General features: G+C 43.9%; 1 protein-coding gene across 4 annotated transcripts in view; it reads right to left on the reverse strand.

Moving 5' to 3' along the window:
* Positions 1-27,076, reverse strand: part of FGFRL1 (fibroblast growth factor receptor like 1) — a 179,138-nt gene that overhangs the window by 6,305 nt on the left and 145,757 nt on the right. For all 4 annotated transcript variants that reach the window (XM_075092116.1, XM_075092119.1, XM_075092118.1 and 1 more), the window contains exons 4-6: positions 10,947-11,027; positions 5,409-5,693; positions 1,077-1,430 (exon numbers count right to left, since the gene is read on the reverse strand). In XM_075092116.1, coding sequence (XP_074948217.1) covers positions 1,077-1,430; positions 5,409-5,693; positions 10,947-11,027 — 720 coding nt within the window. The remainder of the gene's footprint in view (positions 1-1,076; positions 1,431-5,408; positions 5,694-10,946; positions 11,028-27,076) is intronic.

The raw sequence follows: 27,076 nt of genomic DNA on the forward strand, positions 1-27,076 counted from the left end.
AGACGCAGAGGTTTGGCCATCAGTGACCACAAGAAGCCATGCTGCCTTAGTTACAGGAGTCATGAGCATTTTCCCCACTACCTCTACATAAAAGCAGTCCTAACAGCCTGGGAGAGTTAATGATCTCTGTCCCTCGCTGGTGTCTTGACTGGAGACACCCCATTAGACCTGAGAGCTAAAATGTTCTGATACTGACTCCAGCTCCTGTACTCTCTTAGCTGTGTTGGCCTTGCGGTGAAGAGAAGAAAAAAGCAGCAAGATTGATTTTTTGTTATAAAACTGGACGATCTGAAGCTAGATTCACATGGCAAGACGAGGTAGAAAGAAATGCCCCTTTTCCATAAAAAATACTTCTCAGGGCAGAACTGCACAGTCAAGAGGCAAAGGAGTAAACAACAAAGCGAGGCTGGTGTGCCTGAAACACACTCAATAAAGCCTCAGTTGGACGTGGCCACCGGTTCTGAGGCCTGGGGAGAGAAGGAAGCAGTTGCAAGTTTAGTACAAGGGTCCCCAGGGGATCATTGGATAAGAATTTAACTAATCAATCAATTCTCTCTTTCACACTTGTTCTTTTCCTTTCCTTGTGACTGGGACAGTTTTCATTCTTCGCTCATTTTATGGGCCTGTATCATTGTTTCCTTTTACCAGTAATAACAATATAAGTAAGAGCAAGAGAAAGAAGAAATGTAAGGGAACGGGGTTGCAAACTGTGCTGCTATTCAGTTCCCCTCTCACCTCCCACATCCTATTGCTGAAGTGATGTAGTGCCTGCAACTGCAGTATCATTTCCCAGATCCTTTTTCATACAGGAACAGATAATTCATTTTATTTCTCCTTGCTGGAATCACTATTCCCCATGAAGGGAGAAAAGGAACCACCACCAGGAGGAATTCAGCAGCAGGAGATTTAAATCAGGGCTGTTTTACTCCCTCACTCATTTTTATCAGAACTGGACTAACCTAAATCAGGACAGCATCACAGAGCACCATGCAGCCCAATGGATATCAGCAGTGGTGTTAATAAATACCGTGATGCAGACTATTGGTTCAGATGGGGGAAGAAAACGTGTAACTCACCTGGCAGGACTGTGAGAAAAGCACTGCGAAAGCTGTAGCCCATGGTGTTTGCCCCTAGGCAAATGTACATCCCTGCATCCTCTTCCTTGGCTCGAGTAATCATCAGTTTGTTCAGGTAGGAACCATCGGGACGGGACCAGACCTCCCCTGTGGGCAGCACAACGAACTTCTGTCCCCCAACGTCGATGGTTGAGTTGTACTTGCTCTCCGTGCCGTACTCCACCCTTTTCAGCCACTGGATGACAGGTTTGACATCGCTGCGGACTTTGCACTGGAAGGACGTGGTCCCACCATAGTCTACCGTCGTGTTGACGGGGTGTGTCCCTGTCAGGATGGGCTTGGACCTCGTCCTCTCTGCACAAAAACACAGGGAGCTCCATGGAAAAAAGTTGTTTGCCAACCTCATTAACTTGTGATTGCAGAAGCACAGGAAAAAGGTGTAGGAGGGATGCAAAATAATTGTCTAGTCCAACTCCTGGCCCAAAGTCAGGCTGAGATTTCTGCAAAGCTCTCCTGCTATAAATTTGCCTGGCCTCTGTGAAAAACTCTAATGGTAGATGCTTTCTAGTCTCTCCACATAACTACTCCGTTGTCTGAGGTTTAGCAAGTCTTTTCTCATGCTCAGCCTGAATCTTCCTGTTTCTAAAAAGGAAGCTACTTTACTTACATCAGACCTGGAGAAAAGTTTGCTCTCCCTCTTAGGCCTTAAATTTTGGAATATTTTCTTCAGCCTTCTCTTCTGTACACTGAACAACCCTCCTAACTACTAAGCAAACAGGGTCCTAGGAATCCCTTATAGAAGGTTTTTCTGTCTTTGCTGTGTTTCTGCTCTCTCAGGTCACACATGAAGCATTTATATTTGAGTACCCAGTTTGTGGTGGTATTACGCGGCACCACACAAATCAGACCTGGCCTTTTTACTCATTGGCAAGTATTGTAAGTCCAGTCTGGACTTCTGAATTTCCCCATTCCCTTGATGTTTGCTGCAGCTATGAGATAACAAAAGGGGTCATCCTTCCTTGTACTCCCACTTATCCCCTTGTCTCAGGGACCATATCCCAGAATAATGGGATCTTAATGATGTACCTTGACCTCAGGGTCAGAGGCTGCAGTGATCTTTCTTGAGTCTTGATGAGAGGAAGATAAATGGCCCGATAGTAGCAAAAAAGGCCAAAACCCATTTCAGATCAAATTTGGGCAATAGTACAGGCCTGAACACAAATAAAGTGGATTATTTCACTGTAAAGGTTCACTTGATATTGACCCTGATGATATCTTACCAATGTTTCTAAGTTTCTGAAGGGAGGGTGTAAAGAAGATGAAGCCAGGTATTTTTCAGTGGTGCCCAGTGACAGGACCAGAGGCAATGGGCACAAACTGAAACGCAGGAGGGTCCCTCTGAACATCAGGAAACACTTCTTGACTGTGAGGGTGGCCGAGCACTGGCACAGGTTGCCCAGAGAGACTGTGGCATTGCCACCCTTAGTCATATTGGAAAGCCATCTGGACACGGTCCTGGGCAACTGGATCTAGGTGACCCTGCCTGAGCGGAGCAGTTGGACCAGATGACCTCCAGAGGTCCCTTCTGACCTCAGCCATTCTGTGATTCTGTGATGCTGTGTCTCTTACCACCATGTCTGGTAGGGTGCAATTTACAGGTGAATATGACAGAATCTTATGTATTCTCAAACACGACCTCAGTTTTTTATCAGATTATTTACAAGTCCATATCTATTGAGAGTCCACTCTGGCTACCCCCAGTTTGGGGACAGTGAAGGATGGGGTAAGATATTTTCTTTCTCCTTTTGGTCTTCTCAAATTTTCCCAAAAGACAGAAAACATTGGATGGGAAAAGGCCCCTCCTTTCAGACTAATGGCAAGCTGTGGATATTGTCTCATCTTTTGTCTGGGAGTCCTTCAGGAGATACCTGTCATCACTGTTGCTGGCCCTGGTAGATGTCCATGGGGACAAAATTCTACTGGAAGCCATTCCATGCCATGTCATTCAGTGCTGGGTATGCTGAGACCACAGGTACTACTGCTGAGGAAGATCTTCACTTTGTCCTCACCTCCCTGCTTTTATTCTTTCTTTCTTCGGTCTAACCATTCCCACACTCACTATGGAGCAAATTTTTGTGGAGGAAGAGCTCAGAAGGATTTTGCTTTTCTAGCCAATAACAAAATCTTTCCTTTCTCACAAAATTTTTTTGCCTCAAGTTTCAGCTGATGAAGGAAACAAGATGGTAGGAAAGGAAATCAAACACAAGAGGTTCACAAGACCATCCTTTCCAGCAGGATCGTTAAGCCTTAGGTTGTGTCAACACCACATAAAGTCAAAGGAAAAATATATCCCTCATTCTGAAGAATGTTTGCATTTTTTTTAGTGCTAGCAACAGAGAAATCAGTCACAGTTTCCAGACAAGGAGGTACTGCAAACCTGTATCCTAGGCACAGAGAGAAATTATGGTATCACAGTGGGTGGTAACTGCTGGCAGTCATCAACTACTTTTGACAGCAAACACTGTTGGATTGAGCATGTAACAAAACAGCTCCCACCAGCACAGGCTTTGGGGTGAGAGGAAGGAACAATGGACCCTCTTTCAAAAACTCAGGATACTTTCAATAATGAGGGCTCTAAAGATGTGCTTGGGAAACAAAAATACCACAGTGGTCTCTGCAGGCTCTGCCTTGGGACTATGAGCAGAAATCACAGCTGGGGAGACTGAGACTCAGATAAGCAACACTTAGGAGTGGAGGCTCAGGGCGGCGGGGGTGGAAAGGAGGAAATTGAATGAAACCTGTAATGCTCCACAGAATGGTTAAAAATAGAAAGATGTCTGAAAACTGCTTAATGCCCTTATCTCCTGACTCTGGTTCCAGCTTTGGTTACTGTTTTCACTCCTAGCCAGCAAAAGCTAATGAAAACAAAGGTTACATACATCTTTAAGTTGATAAAAACCAAGAAAAACAGGGACACAGAAAGGGGTTTGTTCCTGGTGCTGTCTGGTTTTGATGAAGTGAAAATGCCACAGCTGCCATTAGGATGGGGCTTGATTCATTTCCCTGTCTCTGCTCCTGGTTTTAGTGTAAACACATGTTTTTACTGTCTCCACACAGCTGCATCTTTATCAATCCCAGATGTCCAGCAGGTTTGTGCCTTTGGAGCCCAACAGAGCTCCCCACATGTGCTTTTAATTCCTGTGATTCTAGAGAAAGGACTTATCAGAAAACAGATCTTTACCTTTAAGAACTATCTTTCACACTGGGATAAACTTTCTCATGCTAAAATGTATGCACAGACAAACAACATGCTTTCCATGTGGTTGGAAATAGCCCTCCATGCCCCTGCTCCTCATTAGTGAAGGCTATTCAAACTTTCCTCCACTCAGCTCATCTTCTTCATTTTCTTGAGTTGGCTGCTCTGTAATCATTTCCATGACAACATGTGATGATGTCATGGACAAGCACAATGATTTAAGAATAAGAACTCTTCTCTGGTAGACTTAGGTAGGATTTGAGTATAATTATCTGCAGTAATAATAGGGGAAACAGGAGATTAGAGACCAAGAATTAGAATAGCTAGATAGTAAGAAGAGCAATTTACTCTACCCCACCGCAATGCAGGGGAATCCCCCCCCGCTCATCTTCTAAGGGTTGAATCTTTAAAGCTATGTAGACATCTAAAGATACAGACAGGATCCCAGTGGGATTTTTTTTTTTTTTTTAGTATCTCATTTGTACCCACCTGAACCTTTAGATGGCCAAATGTTTAGTAAAATCTGGCCCTCAAGCTTTGTCTGATTAATCACACTGGTCATAAGATTTTTGCTAATTCCCTTGGGAGCCTTCTCTGATGAAGTGGGCCTCCTATTACAGCTATCTGACTACATTTTCAATTGATTGGTTTCACCCTATCACCTCTCTGATAGAGCAATCTAGGCCATCCTAAATATTTCAGCCCCTCTTCTATGGTACATGAAAAAGCTTTCTCAGATAGTTCTCAGTCTGTCCTTGAATTGACTCTGTTGGTAGTATAAGATTGAACTGGGCAATAGTGAACTTTTACCATGCAGGTGCCCTTAGAGATGACTTTTCCCCAAGTATCTCTCCTTGTTTTAGCTACTAAATTGTATAGTTGCTACTCTGTCTTGCCCAGGTGTTAGGTTTATTCTGGAGTTTCAGTAATGTTTTCTCTGTCTCTGCTGATGTTTTTAACAATTCCCCATTTCTGTGTCCAGCTATTGGCACTGCACACTTGCCATCACGCTGTCTTTACTCAGCCACCCCTCTTCTCAAAGCTCCCTGCCTTTCCACCCCAGAGGCTGCACTTACGGATTACTTCAACTTTGTATGTTGCATTGATTTCTCCGACTTTGTTAAACACTCGGCAGGTGTATTTCCCACTATCTTCTGGCTTCAGGTTCTTCAGGTTCAACGTCCACTTCTTCTTCTTGTTCTCCCCAATCTCTTGGGGTGTGAGGGGCTTGTTGTCCTTCAGCCACGTGATGTCAGGCCGTGGGTTCCCGCTTGCCACGCACTTCAGGCGGATGGAGCTGCCGACAGGACGGGCGATCACTCTCCGTCTCATCTTGGCAGGCTGCGTGAACCTGGGCCGGGCTGCAAAAGGCATGAAAAATCGACTGTGGTGAGCAAAGGTCATGCAAAGAAGGATACTGCTGTCAAGTGTCATGGCCAAATTTGCTTGAGAGGCACCCAGCAGCCCCATACATACCAATGTATCACTCGCTTTTATATCGTCAGCTCAAACTGATTTCCTGAGAAAGGAGACACCATCCAGCCCGATGCATTTGAATGTCTACTGGACCGCTATGGCCACCGCATTAGCCTTCTGCATGGCACAACCCTGGAATATCTCAGTGTCCGTAAGGCAACTGCGCCAGACCGTCTCACAAAATAATATCAAAATCACACTATTTTAGCTGAAGGCAAAATGCAGCCCCATAATCACATTATAATTGCTACCATATTCCATGCCACAAATGCAAGCCCTTAGCCAAGACCAAAAGAAAAACCTCAAATTCCTGTTTTGCTGACGATTTTCTCAATCTTTTGCCTGTCACTTGAAACTTCATTTTCTGAAGATGTTTTGCCCTTAGCTCTCACTGGCTTTAATCGGACTTTAGAAGAGTCAACATCTTTTCAATATGTAGGAAAGTCTTAGAAGTATGCCACACTTTTGTACATGGATCTGAACTTAAATGTATGCAACCCACTCAACGTTAATTTATGAAGCATTCATGCTGAAAGGCCCAAAGAAGCAAACAAACAAATGGAAAGACCCCATAAAAAACCCTTGAGTTTGTTGTTAGAATATACCCCATGCCAGTCCATCCCAAAAAAGGAGAAGTTGAAGCAATAGCTGGTGGTGGACAGAATCATGGGTTAAACAGTCACCTTATCTTAGCAAGGAAATCACCAATATTTCTAATGGCAGTGACAAGAATACTGAAGAAATGCAAGGTCCCCACCTAGCAAAATCTGAAACTTTTAGGACAGTTGAAACAATAGAACATGATCTGTTGCAAGGCAAAAGCTTGTCTAATAGTATTCTGTAGTGAATTCCAAAGAAATTACAAATTTCTCACAGTTACTTTAATCATGCAATGCCAGTCCAGGGGCACTTCTAATTGCAGTCTCCTGCTGAGATTAACACCACTTCTGACTCCCACTTGGCACTTTCCCCCTACATCCAGAATACTCCTGCCAAATTCACCTGTCTTTACTCTTTATTTTGGCAAAGCCAGTTTGTCCTCCAAGTCCATTCAGCATTTCCACAACAGGTTTCTCCCCCTGCTTTTGAACCCTATTTCTTGCTTACCATGACCTTACTCTTCAGCCCCAAAGGGTAGTCACCCTGCATTTTTGCACTCCCCTGGTAAATCCTCCCTGATTCTTTTCCTGGGATATAGAAGAAACAGATAATGAGTGGCCTGCTCTGTGGCACACTGGGCTGAATTATGCCAACAACCGTTGGCCTTCACCAACAGCAACTGGAAAGCCACAACCTCAGTAGCATGTAACACACCAAAGCAATCTGAGAATGCTGTGCTTCAAGTATCAGAAAAATTAGATGGGATGGATCAGATGGCACAGTTGGACTCTTTACTAGAGAGCCAGCCCTGCTGCCCAGGGCTGAGGGTCAGAAGCTCTGGGAAATGCATTGTAGTGGAGTTTTGCTGGATGGAGGATGTTGGTCTGCAGCTTCCTCTCTCCAAGCACTTGGAAAAGGCAGCCATCGCCCTCCGAGGTCTGTGAGCATATCCCTTAGTTCTCAATCCCCTGAAGCCTTGCCCAACATCCGTCTCTATCGGAAGAAGTCACCCTTTGGCACACCCCTCTCTTCAGTGTCCTTCTCTGTAGAGGAAACCATCTGCCTACACAGCTTTCCCTTGCCCTCCTTGGCTGTCATTTTGGGTCCCAGCCCTTTCGTGTTATTTCAAACTCCTGCTCAGAAATGCTTTACTCTCCATACAGAGGCTTTCATGTGTAATCTAATGAACCAGAGCAACTCCAGCACTGAAAGTCCTTGCCGTGACAGCTGAGCAGCAAGTGTGACATACTAACCCACTCCACAGGTCGTGGTGCGTAAATTGCTGGGTATTCCCTTGGGGGTCTGCTGCAAGAGGAGGCCCCCTCCCAGCAAAAACAATCGCTCTGGGAGAGACAATTAACCCTGTCAGAACTGCACGTTGTGAGCAATGGCATGGCGAAGTTTAAGTCTGAGCTGAGGGAGCCGTGCTGATAAGGGCTGTCATTGTGGAAATTGAGAAAATGTCTGCAAGGTGCATGGAGAGGTTAAGAACCAGCTGTGGAATGGGTCTAAACAGTTACCCTCTAATACAGCAGAAATTTACTCTGAGACCAGGAACTGCAGGTCCAGGTAGGGATAGATCCTCACTGGATGGGATTCCTGGGCTGGAACTAACATATCAAAGAGCAAGTTGGAGACAGGACAGCCACACTACCTATGCAGGGTGGAAAGTCAAGTGTGTGACTCTAAGCTCTCACTTTCCTTTACCTCTTCCCTGCTTCCACATCAATATTTCAGGACTTGGTGGTCTCCCTGCTCAGTAAGGGCACGGCAAGACAGAAACTCTCTTTCGTCCCAAAAAAGCAGGCCTGTGACATTTCTGGTTTTCGTCCCATTGCGACTCCCAGAAATCTGCCTGGAGAGCTGCGTTCACTCCTCGTACATTGTCGCTCAGATACATATCAAACTACAGGTATAGCTAAACTTCTTTGGCTCTTCCTGTCTGTCTTTCTTCTTCTGCTTAAAGAAGGTTAAGTGATTATGTGGTCTCAAAAGCTACTCCAGGCTATGTGCAATATGCTGAAACCAGATCCCATTTACACAGCCCTGAATGTTTCCTTGACAAAAGCCTGAATTGAACAAGTTTAGAAAAGCCAGTTAACAATAAAGGGAGAAAGAGGGAGACACACAGAAGAGAGAAAAGGAGACCCAGCAAGCACAAAGGAGAAAGGAGAAGCAGCAGTGTGAGAGAGGCAGAAAAGTCTCTTTTGAGTTGGTGCTAGTAAATGTCTGGTCCCAAATCTGTGTCATTTACAGAAGTTTTGCTTGTTGGAGTGCCAGCGAAGGCCATTACAAAGTGCCTCTGTTATTTATACTTCACATGGTTGCTCTCCTCCACATTGCTTGGCGTTTGCTTTATAAACACAAACCACACATTTGTACAGTATAAATTATGCCACTCACAAGAGCAAGGGAAAACACAAGTGGATGGGGACAAAGAGACAGTGCTGTGTACAAGTTCCTTGTTGAGATGCTGTTTACCATGAAGATATACTGAAGCTAGTGAAAATTAAATTAAACAGAAGGCTGTTGGCACAAAGACCTGGGAAGGAAATCAGCAATCTCTTCTCCCTGTGGGACATGTCGAGGTGCATGGATAAGTCCCAGAGGCTCCTTTCAGACATTGCTCATACAAAGTGAGGTGGTTAACTAAAACATGTATTCTGCTGCGATTTGCCACAACTACCTCCACATAGCGATGGTCAGTACCACTTCAAGATTTCACGGCACTTATACAAAGAAGTGTTATGATAAGACTAAGTATTGAAATACTTTCAAATCTTTTGGGTAAGTGATCGGTCAGTTGTGGGAAGACGTGAGTGTGTCTGTCTATCTTTCCTCACATCATCTCGCTGATCTTGGTGGGGGCAGGACTTCTCCCCAGCGATACCACTCCATGACGGTAGCTGGAAAGCAAAGTGAAGCTTGTTTTTTAACCATGCTTCCCCTCTCCCACTTCTCTAGGGCCCAGGACTCTGCAAATACAAACTGCTCCTTCACCCGTTATCCTCCAGAGCCCTGCAGACACACAGTGACCCTCCCTGCACACCAGCACTTTGCTGGTGATCACTGCTGGGTGGAAAGGGCCCGGGGACGTGTGTGGCCTGCCTCAGCCATTCCCCTGCTTGAGGAGAGGAGACAGGAGGGAGGGAAAGGGGAAAAAGCAGAGGTGCAGGAACACTGCAGCACAAAGAAGGACTGGGCCAGGGCATCACAGAATAAGACACAATCTGATATGAGATTATCAATGCCTAATAATTTTACTAGTGCTTACATCTTTTTTCATAATATTATTGTTGTATTGATCCATCATCCATCAGCTCTACCAGAAGCATATCTGCCATGGCATTCAATGTCTGCCTCTGTCTCCACCAGGGTAATGAAGAGAGGAGAGATGGCACTTTTCTTGCTAGATGCTGAATCCCTCCTGAAGGACTCCTGACCTGTAGTTTGTCTAAGCCACCCTTTCTCTAGCTCTAAAATGTTGTCATCCTTTTCCAGAATGAGTTACCTTCCTCTCCCAGAGCAAGCTCAGTCTCAGATGAATCTGTAATTCAATGTTGTTATGCCACTGCCTCCTCCAGATGTGGACTGGACTACACTGCAGCATACCACATACCTTGTTTGCCAGCTCCTGAAGAAAACTGGCCTCAGCTCAAGTGGTGGGGACTCATATGGTGAAAGCTTGACAGGTTCCACCCCTGCTGTTGCTGTGAGGTTAATCCCTGGCCACAAATGTGGTACAAAGCCATCTCTGTATTATAAAATTAAAAAGAGGGATGTACTGCAAGAGCAAAATGGAAATGCTGTGCTTTATCCCTCAAGGTCTTAAACTCACGTTGCACTTCTGTCAGTAATGGCCAAAAGCTGTTTGGCATCAGCCTGACAAATTATTGTCCTTCAAGGAGTGCTTGGACCAAACTTTGGACCTGCAAGTCTTGCGGTGATTCAGAACCTTTTCCAAGTGAGATTTTAGCAGTTCCCCAAAGCTCTGCAACAGCATCAAACTCCTATGCTTGAACAGTACAGGGCTTAGAGAAGTCCATGCAGGTGTCTAAAACAGAGGGTAATTTAAAAAAAAAACTCAGCTTTAGCCTAACTCTAATTCTCCCGAAGTGAAATCAGACCTCCCATTTGCCCTCAGTGGGAGCAATGTTATGTTGGCACTGAAGATTTTTGGAAATATCGCTGTAAAAGTCAATATGCCTTTTACAGAGAGTCTATGAAAGCTATAATAGCTGCACATGCAAAAGAAAGTCACTGCCCAGAAAAACAAATGCAAGGGAGAACCATGCTGGGGTGTATGGCAGGGGGCCCTAGAGCGGACCGCAGGCTGCATGTCACAGAAGGACTCCTGGATGGGATCCATTCACACCGACATGTTCAGCTGACGCTCTGTTTATTATTTGACCATTCTATAAGGAGAACTCACTCCAGTCGCTCTGCCTTGCCTTTCCTTCAGCAACTGAGAAATGTGCTGTGTGAACAGCACTGAACCAAGAACCGAGAAAAACCAAGAAACATACACAGCTCCTTACCCCATTGCTTCCCAGAATGATCTTCATATTCTCCATTGGAGCCTTCAGGTACCTGGCTATCCTTCCCTGAGCTGGTATCATCTGCAAAGGAAAGGAAAGGGAAGGTGTTAAGAAGGTCTCCTGCACCACAGCAGTATGACAACAAGTTTGCATTTCCTTCTGGAGGCGCCACGCAGCTGAAGCACACTCAACCTACATTTGGCATCCACATCCTGGCACTTACAGCCTGGCTAGTTTAATGAACAATTCAGTTTGCTGCTTTATGAGCTTTTCAGCAGGCTACCAAAGCAATGGGAGATGAATCAATGTTTCCATTAATAGCTGACAAAAGCCTCTTTGTTTATGTTTACAGGTTCCTGTTCCCTAGGAAGAGCTGATCCATTGTACTTTCTATGCAAATAACGGTATAAATAAAAATTACAGATAATTAAACCTAGGAGGTGGGGGAAGACTTATGTGATCAGTCACACAGAGCACAAGCAACGGAACCGGGGCCACTAATTCGCCTTTCAGCTTCCATACAAAATCAGGAAAGCAAACAGGTCTGGGGTCAAATGAGCCCTCAAGGGATGCTGAATGCAATGCGATTGCTAGAGAAAGCAATACTGAATTGAAAAGCTGTTTGTGTTGTGTTTTTCTTTTGTTTTGTATTTTTAATTAAGACCACCCGTCTATCTGTACTGACAATACATCACTTTCTTCCTCACCACTGTAGGTGTTTATACCACTACCACAGAGCAGCATCAAGGTCTCCACTCTGTGCCCTGTACTGCTTGGAGAAATAGAAATAGAAATCACCACAAGGTGAAACCCCCATCTCTCCAGCAGCCCCCACTTTAAATTGTCTCTGTGATATGGCCACCTACAAGGTCTCCACGAAAGCCAAGGGAGCAGGAGAGTGCCCTGAGCCTCCTTCTGCAACCTGGGTGACGCTGGTGGCCTCACACCTCTGCAGTGCCCAGATGTGAAGCTTTTTCCTCCTCCAGTAACAGCCTGACCTCTACTGCACATGCACTCAGCTCAGAGCACCCTCTTATAGCAATGCTTCACACCAGGAGAGAGGTCCACCTGAGGGACTTTGGACACCTACAGGTGATGGCACAGCAAAGTATGGCTCTTCCACAGCTACTTCTGTGCTCTGCAGATGCTACAGCCCCATATGGCAGCTGGATCTGAGGTGAAGATCTTGATCAAGAGCTACTCAGTTCCTGGCTAGAGTGCACTGAAGTGTGTGAAGTTTGATTTTCAGAGATAGGTCAGGTGAAGGCTGGGAGAAGGTTCACCTGAATAAGAAGCTGCCCCGCAATGGTGTTAAAAAATAAACATAACATGAGAAGTGGAAACATCTGGCCTAAGGAATGAATCCCTCCAAATGCTCAACTCCTAAAACCCATAAGAAAAATGTCTTACGAGCAAAAGAGAGGAAATTTCTTGCTGTAATCTCTGCAGCAGAGAGGAAAATCTTATCTCAGCTTATACATGAGCATGCCTCCCCCCAAATGTACAAATAGTAAAGCTGTTCCTTACAGTTGTTCTAGAAGCTGGGTTGTGCTTCAACAGTGCATGGTGTGTAAACTTATGTGCAGTCTTTGTGTGAGAAGAACATGTGTTTAACCCCATCCTCACCCCAGTTTCCACTATGTAGGAAAATCATCCCATCTCTTCAGCATGGGGCATTTTATGCCCACACATGCTCCAATCTCATTTGCCACTGTCCCGTAAGCAGAGAGGCTGCAATGCCGTATGGGCTTGTCCCCCCTCGCCCCTGACAGATTTTTCCCTTCTCCTTGTGGTTACTTCGGCAAGTTTCCCCCGGAGGTATGTGCAGCTGTCACTTCGAGGGGAAAAGAAAACTTTTAGGGTAGCAGCACACAGTGCTCTTACTTCAGCAGCTCACTCCAGCTGACTGACCCTTCCCACCTCCCTCTCGCCCTCTGTCCATTGCTGGAAACCTGGAGGCTCTCCCAGGGGCTCTAGCCAGCTGCCAGCTCAAACCACAGGGAAGCAGTGTGACATGCAGTCACGCTCAGGAAACAGCAACTCTTGCGCGGTGCCGTGAGTGCAAACGTACCGCCCAGTCTCTGCCGAGGCTGGCCCGGAGCCTGTGTTACAGACGAGACGAGTAACCCGTGTGCTGTGCTTTACAAATATATTTTTACAGCCTTGGCAAACTGAATGCAGGGAATACAAATATACCCATTATATATGATGGCCTGCATATGACAGATCGTCTCCTTTCAGTCAAAATACTGAATCGATTATCTTCTGGCACTTGTACAGGTTTTCATATAAATATCAGTAGTGCTACTAACGAAATCTTGGAAGCTCTCTGACAGAGGACTTAGTAAAACCCCTAGCACAATTAGAAAAATGTATTGAGTAATGGAGAATAAACAAAACCTGTGGTCAGAGACGTAGGATTCCTGCCCATTGTTAACTGCCGAATATCTTAAAAGTGGTTAAGATGTTTAAGTGGCAATGTTCTGTCAATTATATCTTAATCCTACTCAGCCTGGTGTACAAAGAGCAGTATATCCTCCCTTGCCTCCTGCCTCATGTTACAGTATGTCAGCCCATGTGCACTCCTCCTGCCTACACACAAGGACTGACTGGCGTTCTCAACACCTCTTGACATGCTGCCAAGCTTTTGATGTAAATAAGGTTGTTCTGAACCTGTTTGATCCTTTGAAGACTCTTTGGTTGTTATCCTGCCAAATCCCAAACCTGCGGCATAACCTACCAAACCGAGAAAAAAATCATTTTGGGGGGAAAAGATCAGGATAACTAGTGCCACCGTGCTGAGCCTATGAAAGAGATGATTTGGCAGAGGAGCAAGACTCAAATAAATAACTGCAGGCATTTAGAAATATTGGTTTAAATCCACTGGAACCAGTTTCACTTTTGTTAGGAATGTGGTAACGTTAACAACAACACATAGCAGAAATCTTGGTGGTGGTGGGGAAATGTCATAAACATGGAAACTCATGGAGAGCAAAACTATGCCTTCCCATCCCCTGAGCTGCACACTGGGTGAGGGATGTTATAGCAGTCTCCATTCCAGCTGCAACACGCAGTGAATTCGGTTCCTACCTTCAGCGTGACTGTAACTGAATGAACCCACACTTGAGAATTGTAGGAAAAATGCTGATTCATGAGATCCAGAAACAGGATGAAACTCATTTTGGGAAGATTCCCTGAAGCCCAGGAATCTCCAGTCAAACTTAAAAGTGTGAGGCAGCAGAATAACCAGTGATATAACGATAAAGCGTTAACCTGGGATGTGAGTGACCCAGGGTCAAGTCCCTCTTCTGCTGCATTCAGAGAGCGATTGGAACCTCCCCTCTTGCACCTTGGGTGTCTTAAGCTCTGACCTGTCATCTCAGAGAGCCAAAAAAGAGCTTATTATTCCCTAAAGTGGAACAGCACTGTGGGAGACAGATATCTCAGGAACACCCGTAGGATGGAAGACACCTGTCTAATTCAGATATCACCAAGGTTTGACTTCCACCTGCCCCATCCAAAGTTAGTACTGTGGCCTCATGGAAAGAATCTGTCTCTCCCTGTTTTGAAGAACTTTCTTATTTTTTAGAGTTTAATATCAAGTGGTTTCCTAGGGTAGGGAAACAATTTTCCAGCTGTTCTAGTCCCTGTGCTAGCAAGGATGGGTATCCTTCTGTACCACAAACGCACTTTGGTCAGCCCGCTCACTGTTAGGAGGAGTGAGGGGTCTATGACACTGAAAGCAAAACCAAATTTCCTGAAAGTTCAGAGGCATCTGGTTCAGCCCAAACCTGCAGGCTGAAGCTGGTTAATAGAGCCAGATCTGAAGACCTGCTGTTTGCATTTCACCCCAAGCTTTACAAATGCAATGGCCTGGCAATATTCTTATTAGAGTGAGAGTGGACCTGAAAAAATGAGCCACGTTGAGATATGTATGACCAGCATACAAAGCAATGAGTTAGTAGCAGAAATCATGTGAGTCTCAGCTATATTCAAAGATGCCCTAATAAGCCCATTCCTTACTCATGCTCTTGTCACTTCCCACAGAGGCAGGCAGGTCAGGGTGATAAGTACATACAAAAAAATCAGCCTTCAGCCAAAGGGCAGCAGGGAGAGCTGTGCAGCGTTGCCAGCTTTGCTGCCAGCAGATTACCGCAAGAGGCAGTGCTAAGAACGATGAGCTGCTGAAGTTTCCTACAAGCTCCCTTTTCTCTGACCTGTATTGGAAGGTCATCCCGTACCGGACTTCTTGGACAGTATCACAGGCTTAGGAAGGCAGCCAGTTGGAAGACGAAGTGGAAAACCTGTCTTGAAAAATAATCCCTGACTAATTTTATGTCACAAGTATCTGAGGCTAAGAAAACATATATGATTTAGACGTCCTCACTGTACGATTTGGTTCCATGGTATTACAAAGCATGCTGGCTGGTCGGGAAACCTGAAGTGGAAGGCTTCAGTATCAATTTCAGGTGATAGACCTGGAGACATGGGACAAATTCATGTAGCCCTTTCCCCTCCAAATACTGCGCCTGGCCATACAAGACAGGGCCAGGATGGATCCAGAGGCATCATCAGCCCGTTGTTCAAGAATGTCGTCCCAGTGGCGTGATCCCCAGCTGCTCTCCAGCCATGGCCTCTCTCTTGCTTCAGGATCTCATTCCAAGCTGGCTTCTAGGTTTGAGATGCCACAGGACTGAGATGCTGGCGCTGTGCTGGGGCAGTGTGTGGTGGGGCTGAAAGGGGCAGTCATGGGATTGGTTCTGCATGAGACTTGCCACGTCTGAGTGTATGAGGCCCTGATTATCAGTAGCCAAATTGCCCTTTCTCACTCCAGAAAGCACGATGCTTTACGCATATTGCCTGCCATGTGTCTTTTTGGTCTACCCCCTGTCCCAAAGCAGGCTGGATTTCTGCAGAAAAGGGATTTCTGCGTGTAACTCCATCAATTGACTAAGCACTCTGGGGATCCTATGGGACAAAGACTGCCACATAAGCAGGGTATAGTTACTGTTTATTACCATAGCAGAATTGTTCCATTCCCTCTTAAAAGTTAAAACAAATGGAAAATTCTGCATAACGGTCCGGCTCTGAGAGAAACTGATGGGAAATATTCACAGACCGTTACTGAGCCAGGATCAAATTTTATTTACCCACAGACTCTCCATGAAGGCTTCGTGCTTTTAGCCGAATTGGTATGACTGGTTTTCAGACCAACACTACGCGCTGAGCATCCAACCACGAGTCAAAATAATTTTTGAAGCAAAAATCTAGCCATAATATTTCTCTATGATTCACAAAGTTGCTTTAATTTGTTATAATGCAAGGCCCATCCCTGCTCCGATTTGATGGGACCAGCTTTGGAGTCTTTGATGTCAGAGGCCTTGAAAGCCCCATTTCACAGATGAGCCAGCTTTGCATAAATAAACAAAGTGACCTCTGAACTGGAGCCTGAGACCTGAGCACACTTCAAAGCACTGGGGGAGGCGATGGGGGGGCAATGGGGAATGAAGCGATCAGCATGCATCATTAAGGCAGCCCTTGCTCAACACTGCAGCTGAACAAGGGGTGTAAATAAAAGGAGGGAGGCAAGTGGGGAGGGAATGAAATGAGGGGGAAAGTGATGTAATCCAGTCAGGCTTGAACAATTATAATGAGGCCTTCTCCCATGGATGAATGAAAGAGATCTCTCTGAACTCCAGCTTTAAGAGCTGACTCTTGCGTTTACCCAGATGCATCATATTTGCTCATCATATTTGCTCCCCAATGTCCTTCACTGCCGCAGATGTCTAGTGAGTGACAAAACACGTTCCTTGTGGGAGGTGGGTCTTGGGCCTTCCTAGGAGTTAAATCAGAATTTGTTCTGCTGAGCCTAACCAGTAAAACTGAGGGGTGGGAACATACCATAAATTCAGACCAGGAAGTGATTGAACTTATTTTTCAGTAGTCCTGATGGTGCAGTAGAGAGAAGATAAACACACATTAAATTAAGTACAGTCTGAAAAAGTAGGTCTCTACAGTTTATCTCAGATAAATTCAGGATTTCCTATAACATTTGCTGGAATTTAAGGGGAAACACAAGGGAAAGACCATTCTGTACTTTGTTTTAGGGAGTATTCTGCTATCCCTACTGGTTCATCTGATTCTGGTGTCAAATGGTCCATAAGGTATATATGTAGGCAGGCAGTAACAACTTTATCACTGGGTTTGAGGGGATTAAGGCACTTGCTTTCCCTAGATCTCCTTAATGTGGATTAACACTCCAGGTTTCACTAGAATTTCAGCTGGCATTAACCCCCAATGGCCAGGGAAACCTACTAGCTAGCGCATGATTTCCATCTGAAAGCTACCACTGCAAGCTGCCGGGATTTTATTGCTCATCTTGTGATATTTGGGGTTTCTGGAGGATCTTGATCCTGGCAAGTGACGACTTGAGAATCTATTTTCTTTTCTTACTGAATAACAATTCTTAACATCTGTGATTGTGAAGAAGAACTCTACACAAATACACCCTAAAATCTTGGAGGAAAAGGAACAAAATACTCATTTTTGAGATCTTGTGATTTTTCAGCTTGTTTTGTGGTTTTGAAAGGTCTGAATTATGGCTTCAGGACCCTTGGGACTGGGGATCCATAGATGAATCCCAAGGCTGATTTGAAATTATGAGAAAGATTAAAATGCAAAGTCCTTATCTTGACTAATTCTGAACTTCCTCCCATCACTGAGGTCTAATTTAGCAAGCCTCTTCTCTGAACCCTCCATTCTGCCAGATGCAGACAGGACAAAACTCCAGTGAACTCATCGCACTAACACACACCTGGTGTACATCTTAGATACTATTTTCAATGTTTTTCATAGTTCTTCCTTCAACCCTTCATCTCATGCTCACCATTCCTTAACCTGCGTACTATATTAACAGTGTCACCTACTGTATTAACAGTGCTGATGCTATGAAAAGACAGGAAATGTGTTTAGAATTTATTTGGAAGGGCACAGTGAAAGCAAAGGGATCAGGAATACTTGGAGGGAAGAAAAAAGATCTCATGGAGGAAACCCCTCTCCTTGGGTCCAGCCAAACAAAACCCCTCAAGATGAAGAAACCCACTCAGAGGAGTGCATAGCCAAGAAACACTCTATTTTTATTAAAAAAAAAAACCAAGACCAAAAAAACAAACCAACAAAACCAAAACAAACTAAAAAGGTTGCTGGCAGAGAATTTGCCTCTGTAACAGGCACTGAAGCCTTTACTGCCTACTGCCTTTGACTCCAGTTGGGCCAAAAATAACCAGAGGTATTGCTACTGGCATTTCCTGAAAATAAAAATAAAAAATGTTTGTGTTAGTGGCTTTTTTTGTATTTTCAGCTCTGGCCATTTTTATGAGAATTTCCATGCAAAAATTTTCATGGATCTCACTTCAGCCCCAGTACTGGGAATCTCTCTGTAAGCAGGATACTTTACAAAAGAAACGTTTTCAGCCCACCCACCTCCTGAAACACTGGAGAGGCTGCACAGTGTACAGACCAAAGCCCTGGCTGGGGAGTGAAGAAACAAGACTTCTGTCCCTAGCTAGATCAGTAACTCGCATTATTCAGTTATGATGATGTAGAGGCCCATCCTATTACCTGTAGATGACAAAGGTCTTAGCTGGTGGTTACTGCTGCATCCCACACCTCGACACACAGGTGAACATATATCAGAAGTGACTGCTTTAAGACCAAAGAAGATGTAACTCCCTCCCACAGAATGAAAGACTGAGGGACTATAGGGTAGCATAGACATATCAGAGCCCGTTTATTTTATGGGCTGGTACCAATGTAGCTCCAGCAGCCCAGGCAAACCAGTCCTACTTCTCTGGAGAGTTTTAGCAGCCCACAGAGAATCTAGCACTGCTGTGCATAAGCTGCTACCAGCACCTGAGTTACTCTTTTACTACCAATTTCAACACAGACATATTCCTGTTCCATGCCCTTACAGACCACTAAAGAATGCTGTGATTTATTGTTTGGGCTTGATTAAAAATCTTTGGTATGGAAAGGGATCACGTATTTCCTTAGAGAGGTAAATGTGTAAGGTGGAGAGATGGAACTTCAGAAAAGTGGAGTATTTTAGGCATATAAAGGAATTAATACACAAATAATTAGACACAAAATAAAAGTATTTAAATTGAACATATGTGAAAGCTTTCCAAGAGGGGCATCTGTTAGACTATGGAATAGTCACCCAGGAGAAGAGAAAAAAGTTCAATCTCACAGAACAATAGAAGCATAGAATAATTTAGATTGGAAAAGACCTTTAAGATCATTGAGTCCAACCATTAATCTAACACTGCTAAGTCCCACTAAACCATGTCTCTAAGTGCCACATCTAGCCATCTTTTAAAGACCTCCAGGGATGGTGACTCAACCACTTCCCTGGGCAGCCTGTTCCAGTGCTTGACAACCCTTTTGGGGAAGAAATTTTTTCCTAATATTCAATCTAAACCTCCCCTGATGCAACCTGAGGCCATTTCCTTTCATCCTATCACTTGTTACTGGGGAGGAGAGACTGACCCACCTCACTACAACCTCCTTTCAGGTAGCTGTAGAGAGTGATAAGGTCTCCCCTCAGCCTCCTCTTCTCCAGGCTAAACAATCCCAAATTCCCTCAACCGCTCCTCATAAGACGTGTTCTCCAGACCCTTCCCCAGCTGCGTTGCCCTTCTCTGGACACGCTCCAGCAACTCCATGTCTTTCTTGCAATGAGGGGCCCAAAACTGAACAAAGTATTTGAGTTGAAGCCTCACCAGCACTGAGTACAAGGGGACAATCACTTCCCTAGTCCTGCTGGCCACACCATTTCTGATACAAGCCAGGATGCAATGTGCACCTGGGCGCATCGCCAGCTCATATTCAGCCGGCTGACGACCAATACCCCCAGGTCCTTTTTCACCAGGCAGCTTTCCAGCCTCAATCTTCAGAACATTTAAAATTATAACGGTCTAACTATGGCTGAACTTGAGGTTTTACAAATTCATATGCCAAAGTTTGCTCATCTAGTTCCCAAAGAGAGCTTTAGTAACTCCTTCACTGTTACTGTGAATATAGTATGACTGATAAGAATGAAAAAGCACAACAGAAATGGATGTTCATGATGTTCATGATGCTCGATGACCATAAAAATATTCTCTATTGGCTATATCTATACAGAGAAACTTGGGAGCTCTTCTGAGCTCCTGCATGGAGCTCTTCTGAGTCCATGCACAACGAACCCTCTGCATACCATGTTCATCTCTCTCTTCCCTCCTTTGTCCCCATGACTCTGTATCTGCTTCAGATCTGCACCTACTTTATAACTCTTTCTCCCCCTCCTTCTCCGACCACTTTTCATAAAGCTGTGGAGGGAGAAGCCTTCCTGAAGGTTTAGTTGTTCCCTTGCTCCTTGTGGTCTATCACTACCCACAGAGCTCACAAAGTCATCTGAGACACATTCTCAGTCATGGCACATCTGCATATAGGGATGTTCCAGCTCCTGCTATAACCACACAAAGAACCACAGGGAGAAATGGCTGGAGCTTTTCACTGAACCACTGCAATTCCCTGGCCTACCATTATAACAATTACATTACAGAGGCAATCACAGGCCTTCTGCCATGCCGACTCCTCCAGACACCAGGACCTCCCGCCTGCCTTCAGGTCTCCATTCCATATTCCATGGGGGACAAGAAAACAATTCTTCCTTCTTTGTTGTTGTTGTTGAGGTTACTTTTTTTATCAGCATACTCCAGCACACACAGACAGCAGCCCTGAGAGCTCTGCACCACAGGCACCAGTCTGCGGTTATATTCTTGATCTACTACTAAAGAAGATGAAAGAGAGAAGAAATCAGAGAACAAGACAAGTGGTTAGGCTTCTGCCTTGTCACCAGCACTTTCTGAGCATGACATAGTAGCACCAAAAAGACAGCAATTACCAATCAGCTGTTCCAGACCTTGAACAGATTGAAAATATTTCCCAGTATTTTTTAATTGTACTTGCACCATGATAGTATCAAGGATTTCTTAGACACATGTTCCCAGTATATTAGACATTCTTCACTCACAGCACAAAAGACAGACCCTGTTTAAAGAGTTTACTGCCTGGGTAGTGCAGGCACGGAGTGGGTGCCACATGTATTAAGGTTCCTCAAGAAACATTTTTTAGCATCCACCCTTTTTGGCCTGGTGGGGGAGTGATGGGGGTCTTGTGCTTTTATAGAGTTAAGAAGCAAAGCTTCATTTATAACACCTATCAGTCTATCTGAATTTATAACAGTTTTATTGCATTTATCATTCATAATAATAAATCATTAGTTACCTATAGTAAGTTTATAAACATTGGGAAGAATTACGCTATTTTCATTGTTATCTGACAAATAAACATGTTGAAATAGTCCTTACTTCAGAAACCTAACTCTAGTGCCCAAGTTAGGAGTAAGAATGAAGAGAAGGTCAGGTTGACATCTACCTCTCTTCCCTGACTGCAGAAGAGATAATGGAGGGGGCTCAGCCATGTACAGTGGGTGCCAAAAGCGAGGTGGTATGAACACTCCACTCAAGAACATAGGCCAAAATTCCATCTTCAACAATCCTAAATTGCTTACGGCTGGGGGAGAGAGGCATGCCACTGAAAGGACTAACGCAAGGTTAATGATAAGAAGATTACTGCAGAGCCAAGGATAAACTGACAAGACCTGGCTCTCAGCCTTCTATTTTAACCACTATGCAGCTGCTGTTCCCAATAAAATTATTCTTCTATCACTCCTCTTCCTACTGGCACTGATCGATGTTTATTATTTCCTTCACCAAGGTGTGTAGGAACATCACTGATACATGTCCTATCTCCCTGAATGTTCACATGGCCAAAACAGTCAGCACAAAGAAATTTCCAGAGGGGTTGGGAGGAAAGAGAGGTCATATACGTCAGTGACTGAGTACAGGAATTATTTTTGGATGGCATTTATAATCAAACAAAAATAATCAATTGTACAATGCTGTCCCTTCCAAACACTGAGTTAATTCCGTAGTGTGGAATTACCCAATCCATCATGATGAACTGGGAATTGCAATACTGGACTTTACACACAGGAATGTGGATCCAGCTGTTTCTTCAACACCAGTATGAAAATTATTGAAACATTCTTTACGGGCTTACATATTTCATAGCCTTCTGGTAGAAGAGTAAAACTATCTCCCATGCAAGAAAATGAAACGTCCTATGCAGTATGAGAATTACCAGATGAAACAAACTCTCAGAGAGGAAAGCTGCTTAACATCTTTAATGGGAAAAGTGGGCCCCATGTGTGTTTGCCTGAGGTGAAAAATCACACTTCATCAAGATCCATCATTAGCCTATTATGTTTTAGCTTTGATTTCAGGAAATAACAGCACCTACAAGTGGTAGAAGTGCTGAGAAATCAACAGAGGGTGACAGTTTTGAATTGGACATTACAGAACATATCAAAATCCCGGTGTCTAAGATGTTTGTTATATTCAGTAAGGTACAAAATGTTGTTAGGGAATCCTTCCTCTCAGATCTTAGAGGTAAAGAGAACTGTATCAGGAAACAGTCCATATATGTAATAAGGATTTTTAAAAATTGTGTCATTTGCAGCTGTCAGCCCCTCAACAGCCACCAACTTATGACTGTATACTCAAATATCTTTTGGTAAACAGACTTTCTAAAGGACAGGTAAACCACTAAGACAGAAAAGGCATTTGAAAGGGTTGAGAGGAAAAATACATTTTAGCTTACTTTTTTTTTTTTTTAAACAAACTTTTAATAACAAACTGATATGCAGTACTGTAATAGCAATAAGGTGGTGGTGCAATCTCTCTGACCACTGTACTTAATAGCATGACAAGCAGTTAAAGAAACTGGGATTTCTGGGGTCCAATCATAAAAGACAGAAAGCAGCCTCAGTGTCTGATGATGTCAAACCTCTCAGCATTCCCTCATATGCTGTTAAATGCATAATTTTATTAGTGAAGTGCCATACACCTTCTACATAATGTTCAGTGAATGATACACGTATCTCTCTGGGTCATCGTCAGACTAATAAACTGGTTTAAGTAGCAAAATGTTACCACTTTCACAGTTCTGTCCAAGAACAACTCTGGACAAGTGGCAATTTTGTTGGGTCCCAAAACAAACGGAATACTTGGCACCCTACCTAACGTGAGGACTGCAGTACATTACACGGGATAATATGGGCGTATGTCTTGCCAAAATTAAACCTAACCTAATTACTTGGAGTAAATTATAGCTTTCCATGTGGGGTAAAACACAAGTTGTAAAAATGGTTGCTCCTCAATTAGCTATATAATCCCAATGCTGTCATTACAAATTTCTAAAACATACTTCAAAACAATGACCAGTGTAGTACAGTCATTCCTGTAGGATGGAAATAAATTCCCTTGTGTTTTTTGTGTTGTGTTTTTTTTTTTAATGCCTGTCCTAGCACATGACCAGCAGTGTATGAGAACAACACCCAGTATAGGACCAGAAAGGACCAGAGACAGAAGCTACCTAAGAAAACATGAGAAACCCAAGATTATTTGAGGTAGAATTCAACCACTTTTGGGTGCTCAGTCGCAGCATTACTGCGTTGTGTTGAGGGCGGGTGCACAGCTCTCCCCAACACTCACAACCCTCTACAATCAGAGATGCAATGCACCCCATATTAGTGCACTTCATACCTTGAACCTCTTTTAAAGGCTTCACTGAGATGAGGAAAGAATGGCAGAGAGTCTGCATGAGTAACGCGGTTTTGCAGATGGGGAACAAAGGCGCAGAGACCATACAAATGCATTGAGAAGACAGACTAGGGCTGCAATTTAGATTCAGTGCTTGTCAATGAACCAGAGCTAGCTAACAACTAACCAGAGGTAGCTGTTACCTATCACCTTGCCTAGATGATCCTATACAACTTTTTCCAAGATGTATTTCACCTTCCTTGATATTTAGAAGCTAAAGCAGGTGCAGTTTATTAGCTTTCTATGCAGGTTACCCCATAAGGACTGCTCTTGGAGAGCACTAGAAGCCACAGTGCAAGCCAAGGGTGCAGATTGGAACATTTAAGTCCTCTATTCAAAATACAAAGACTATGTCACCGTATTACCTGTGGGGGAAAATATTTATTTTTTTTTACTACTAAATATTGCTTTCTCTGAAACCTCTAAATACTTACTCTAGCGAGCACCGCAGTTACACACCTTATTTTTTACTCTGATAATGTGTACTATTATTAACATACTCATATGAATATTGCATACTGAATGTATCCCACACGCTGTTGGCTATTTTAAACAACAGATGTGAGAGGGATTTAAATGCCAATTTTAAAACTGTGCAGTTGATTAAAATCCTGTGAGCCATTCATAGATTGCCAGATATTCTATTTACATGTATTCCTCCCATGTAAAATACTTCAGGGAATACTCTGGACCCTGGCATATGGTCTAGAATGATGATAACTGATGTTGGAGATGCCACACAGACAACAGGACATATTATCCGGTTACATCTGTGTGTAAAATGCTTTGAGATTTTTTGATGGAAGGAGTTATGAATGTGTAAGGCTGAGATGCTACATTTATGTCCCTCTAAATCATGCTCAGAGATAACAAGCGGTTAGAGCCCCATCAATGCAAAAACAAGCACTTTTATGAAGGCATTTCATTGCATCCATGTGCTGTTATCCTCTAGGGTAATTATGACTTGTGGGTGAACCTCGAAAAACTGCGGAGGATCAGCTTAAAAGGAGAACTCCAATGCCAAAACGCATCCAAACCTTGAAAACAGAAACCTTGTGAGAATAGCCTGTGCACAGTCAGACTGCAGTGCAATCAGGGCTTACTCTTCACTTCTTCCAACACCGGGGAAACCCCTATCCATGCCACAAATCTGACTGACTTCAACTTCTGCATCTGCAGCCTCACAAATCCCATGGGCCTGAAACTCCCACGCTCTATAGCAGAGGCCCTGCGTGACAGATTACATGCAAATGTTACAAATACATCATAGGTTATAGCGGAGGAATGTTCACAGTGCTGCAGACACATTCGGGGGAAAAAGATTCAGCAAGACCCCTTGGTAAAGTCCCCACGGTAATACATCCTGAATGAGGAACTCTATCGTGTGAAAACATTCCTAATAATTCGTTCTGTTTTCATTAATAATATTAAATTTCCTGCTTCTGGGGTATCTTTTTGTTTGAACAAGCACAGCTTTTTGTCTCGTCTTCTGAAAGACTGTGCCACTGTAGTCTATTATTACTATTTATGCTGAAGTCGTTTGAATGGACCAGGCCTCCATATCCAAAATCAGCAATTTGCAAGCCATAATCTCATACCAACCAGATTAATGTGACACCTGAGATGTGTTTTCTTTTAAGACTTAGGAGTCTGAATGGCTGAAAGTGTCAGAAACGCATGAAAAAATAGTTGTTTTTGTTTCAGAAACGTATATGCAGTTGATTCTGCGGTGCTCGTAACTGACCTTTGGTGATTTTTTTTCTTGACAAACAGCCAACTAAAATTGAATCAAACTGTAATAGGCCAATGGTTTGAAATCACTAGAAAAAAATAAGAGCGTTGTTTCCTTACTACTTGAAATACCTCATTCTGGCCCAGAAATAATTAGGGGTGGATAAATTATCTGGTCTACGATTTTCTCTGGAATATTGTTTTACTCATGTCTTTCTTCTTCCTCCGCAGGGGGTGCTTGTGGTCATATTGTTCTTTTATTTATGGCTCTCAGCCTTTTCAGTGGCAGCACGCACACCAAAGTGCAGGCACAGAGCGGGAAGGCAAATTCCTTGCGAGATAACCAAGAGGAGAAAAATGTCCCAGACCATGCCAAATCTTTACAAGAACAGCAGTTAAACAAAAGACTATACCCTTAAAGAAACAAAACCTAGGAAACAACAGCTCTTAATTAGAATATCACAATTTGTATATTTATGAACTTTAAATATAAGACCTGGTTCCCTATTGAAGCCTAATTGGTTGTTTTGAAATTCTTTCATAAAACAGTGCTCATATTATCCAGCTGATGCATTCCCCTATTTATTTTGCTCGATGGTGACTTGCTTCCACTTTGAATTGGTTGCTCCCAGGACTGCTCTCTGGCTCAGCTTTCAAGCTGATTTCTCTGACAAGCTGGCAGCAATAAAATAATTCATTCCAGAGGCTGAGAGAATCACCCGCAGCATATACTGCAAGTATCATCTGGCAGCAGTACAGAGGCCTACGCAATGGGAAGCCTGGGGTAAACCCTGCGCTGGGACACATGAATGCTGTGGGGAGGAGGAAAAGCTTCAGGAATTCCACCAGGAATAAAGGCGGCATCATGGCAGCGGGATGGGAGGAATGCTGTAGAGGGGTTGCTCTGAAGAAGACTCACTGAAAGGAGGAAGAAGCAACGAAGGAGAGGAATATTTTTAATAAAACCAGAATTTCCAAGAGAAGAAGCAAGCCCCTGGGATGAACTCTGCAATGTGGTGCAGGTTTTCAACCTGTGGTCTGCATATCCATGACCGTTTCTGAAGGCCCAGGGAAGATAACTGAGGAGGACAAGCCAAACAGCAGTAGCCATGCTTTTGCAATGATTTGATATAGTTTTGTCTGTATTTCTGCTGGAAATGCTGGGGATCCACAAGCTAAAAAAAAAAAATCCTGTGCTAAACAAGTTTTACAGCTATGAAACTCTGAAAAAGCCAAAACAGCAGATGCACTCCTGTTCAAAAAAATAAAGGTAAACTGAGAACCGAGTAACAGCATGGGGTTTGGATCATATCTGTGGCTGGGGTTTCTATAAGAAAAAATAGGCTCAAGATACTACATCTCCCTGCTGAAGTCACCGGATCTCTGAATGCTCACAGCAATCAGGACTTTCCTGTATCAGCATGACGTGTAATGAACTGGCCCAATATCTCACTGAACAATCACCAGCCTTTTGCAATGAAGTCTGATTACATACCCCCGTGTACTTCCAAACCAACCGCATCTGGGTAGAGATTAGTCACTGTTTTTACAGTAAAATCCTGGGCTAAGATCTGCTGTCTGATGCATTTCCGAGGGCTAGAGACCCCACTAACTCTATGCCCTGAAACGTGT

Source organism: Phalacrocorax aristotelis, chromosome 4, assembly GCF_949628215.1.
Source record: "Phalacrocorax aristotelis chromosome 4, bGulAri2.1, whole genome shotgun sequence".
In the NCBI taxonomy this organism is placed as follows: Eukaryota; Metazoa; Chordata; class Aves; order Suliformes; family Phalacrocoracidae; genus Phalacrocorax; species Phalacrocorax aristotelis.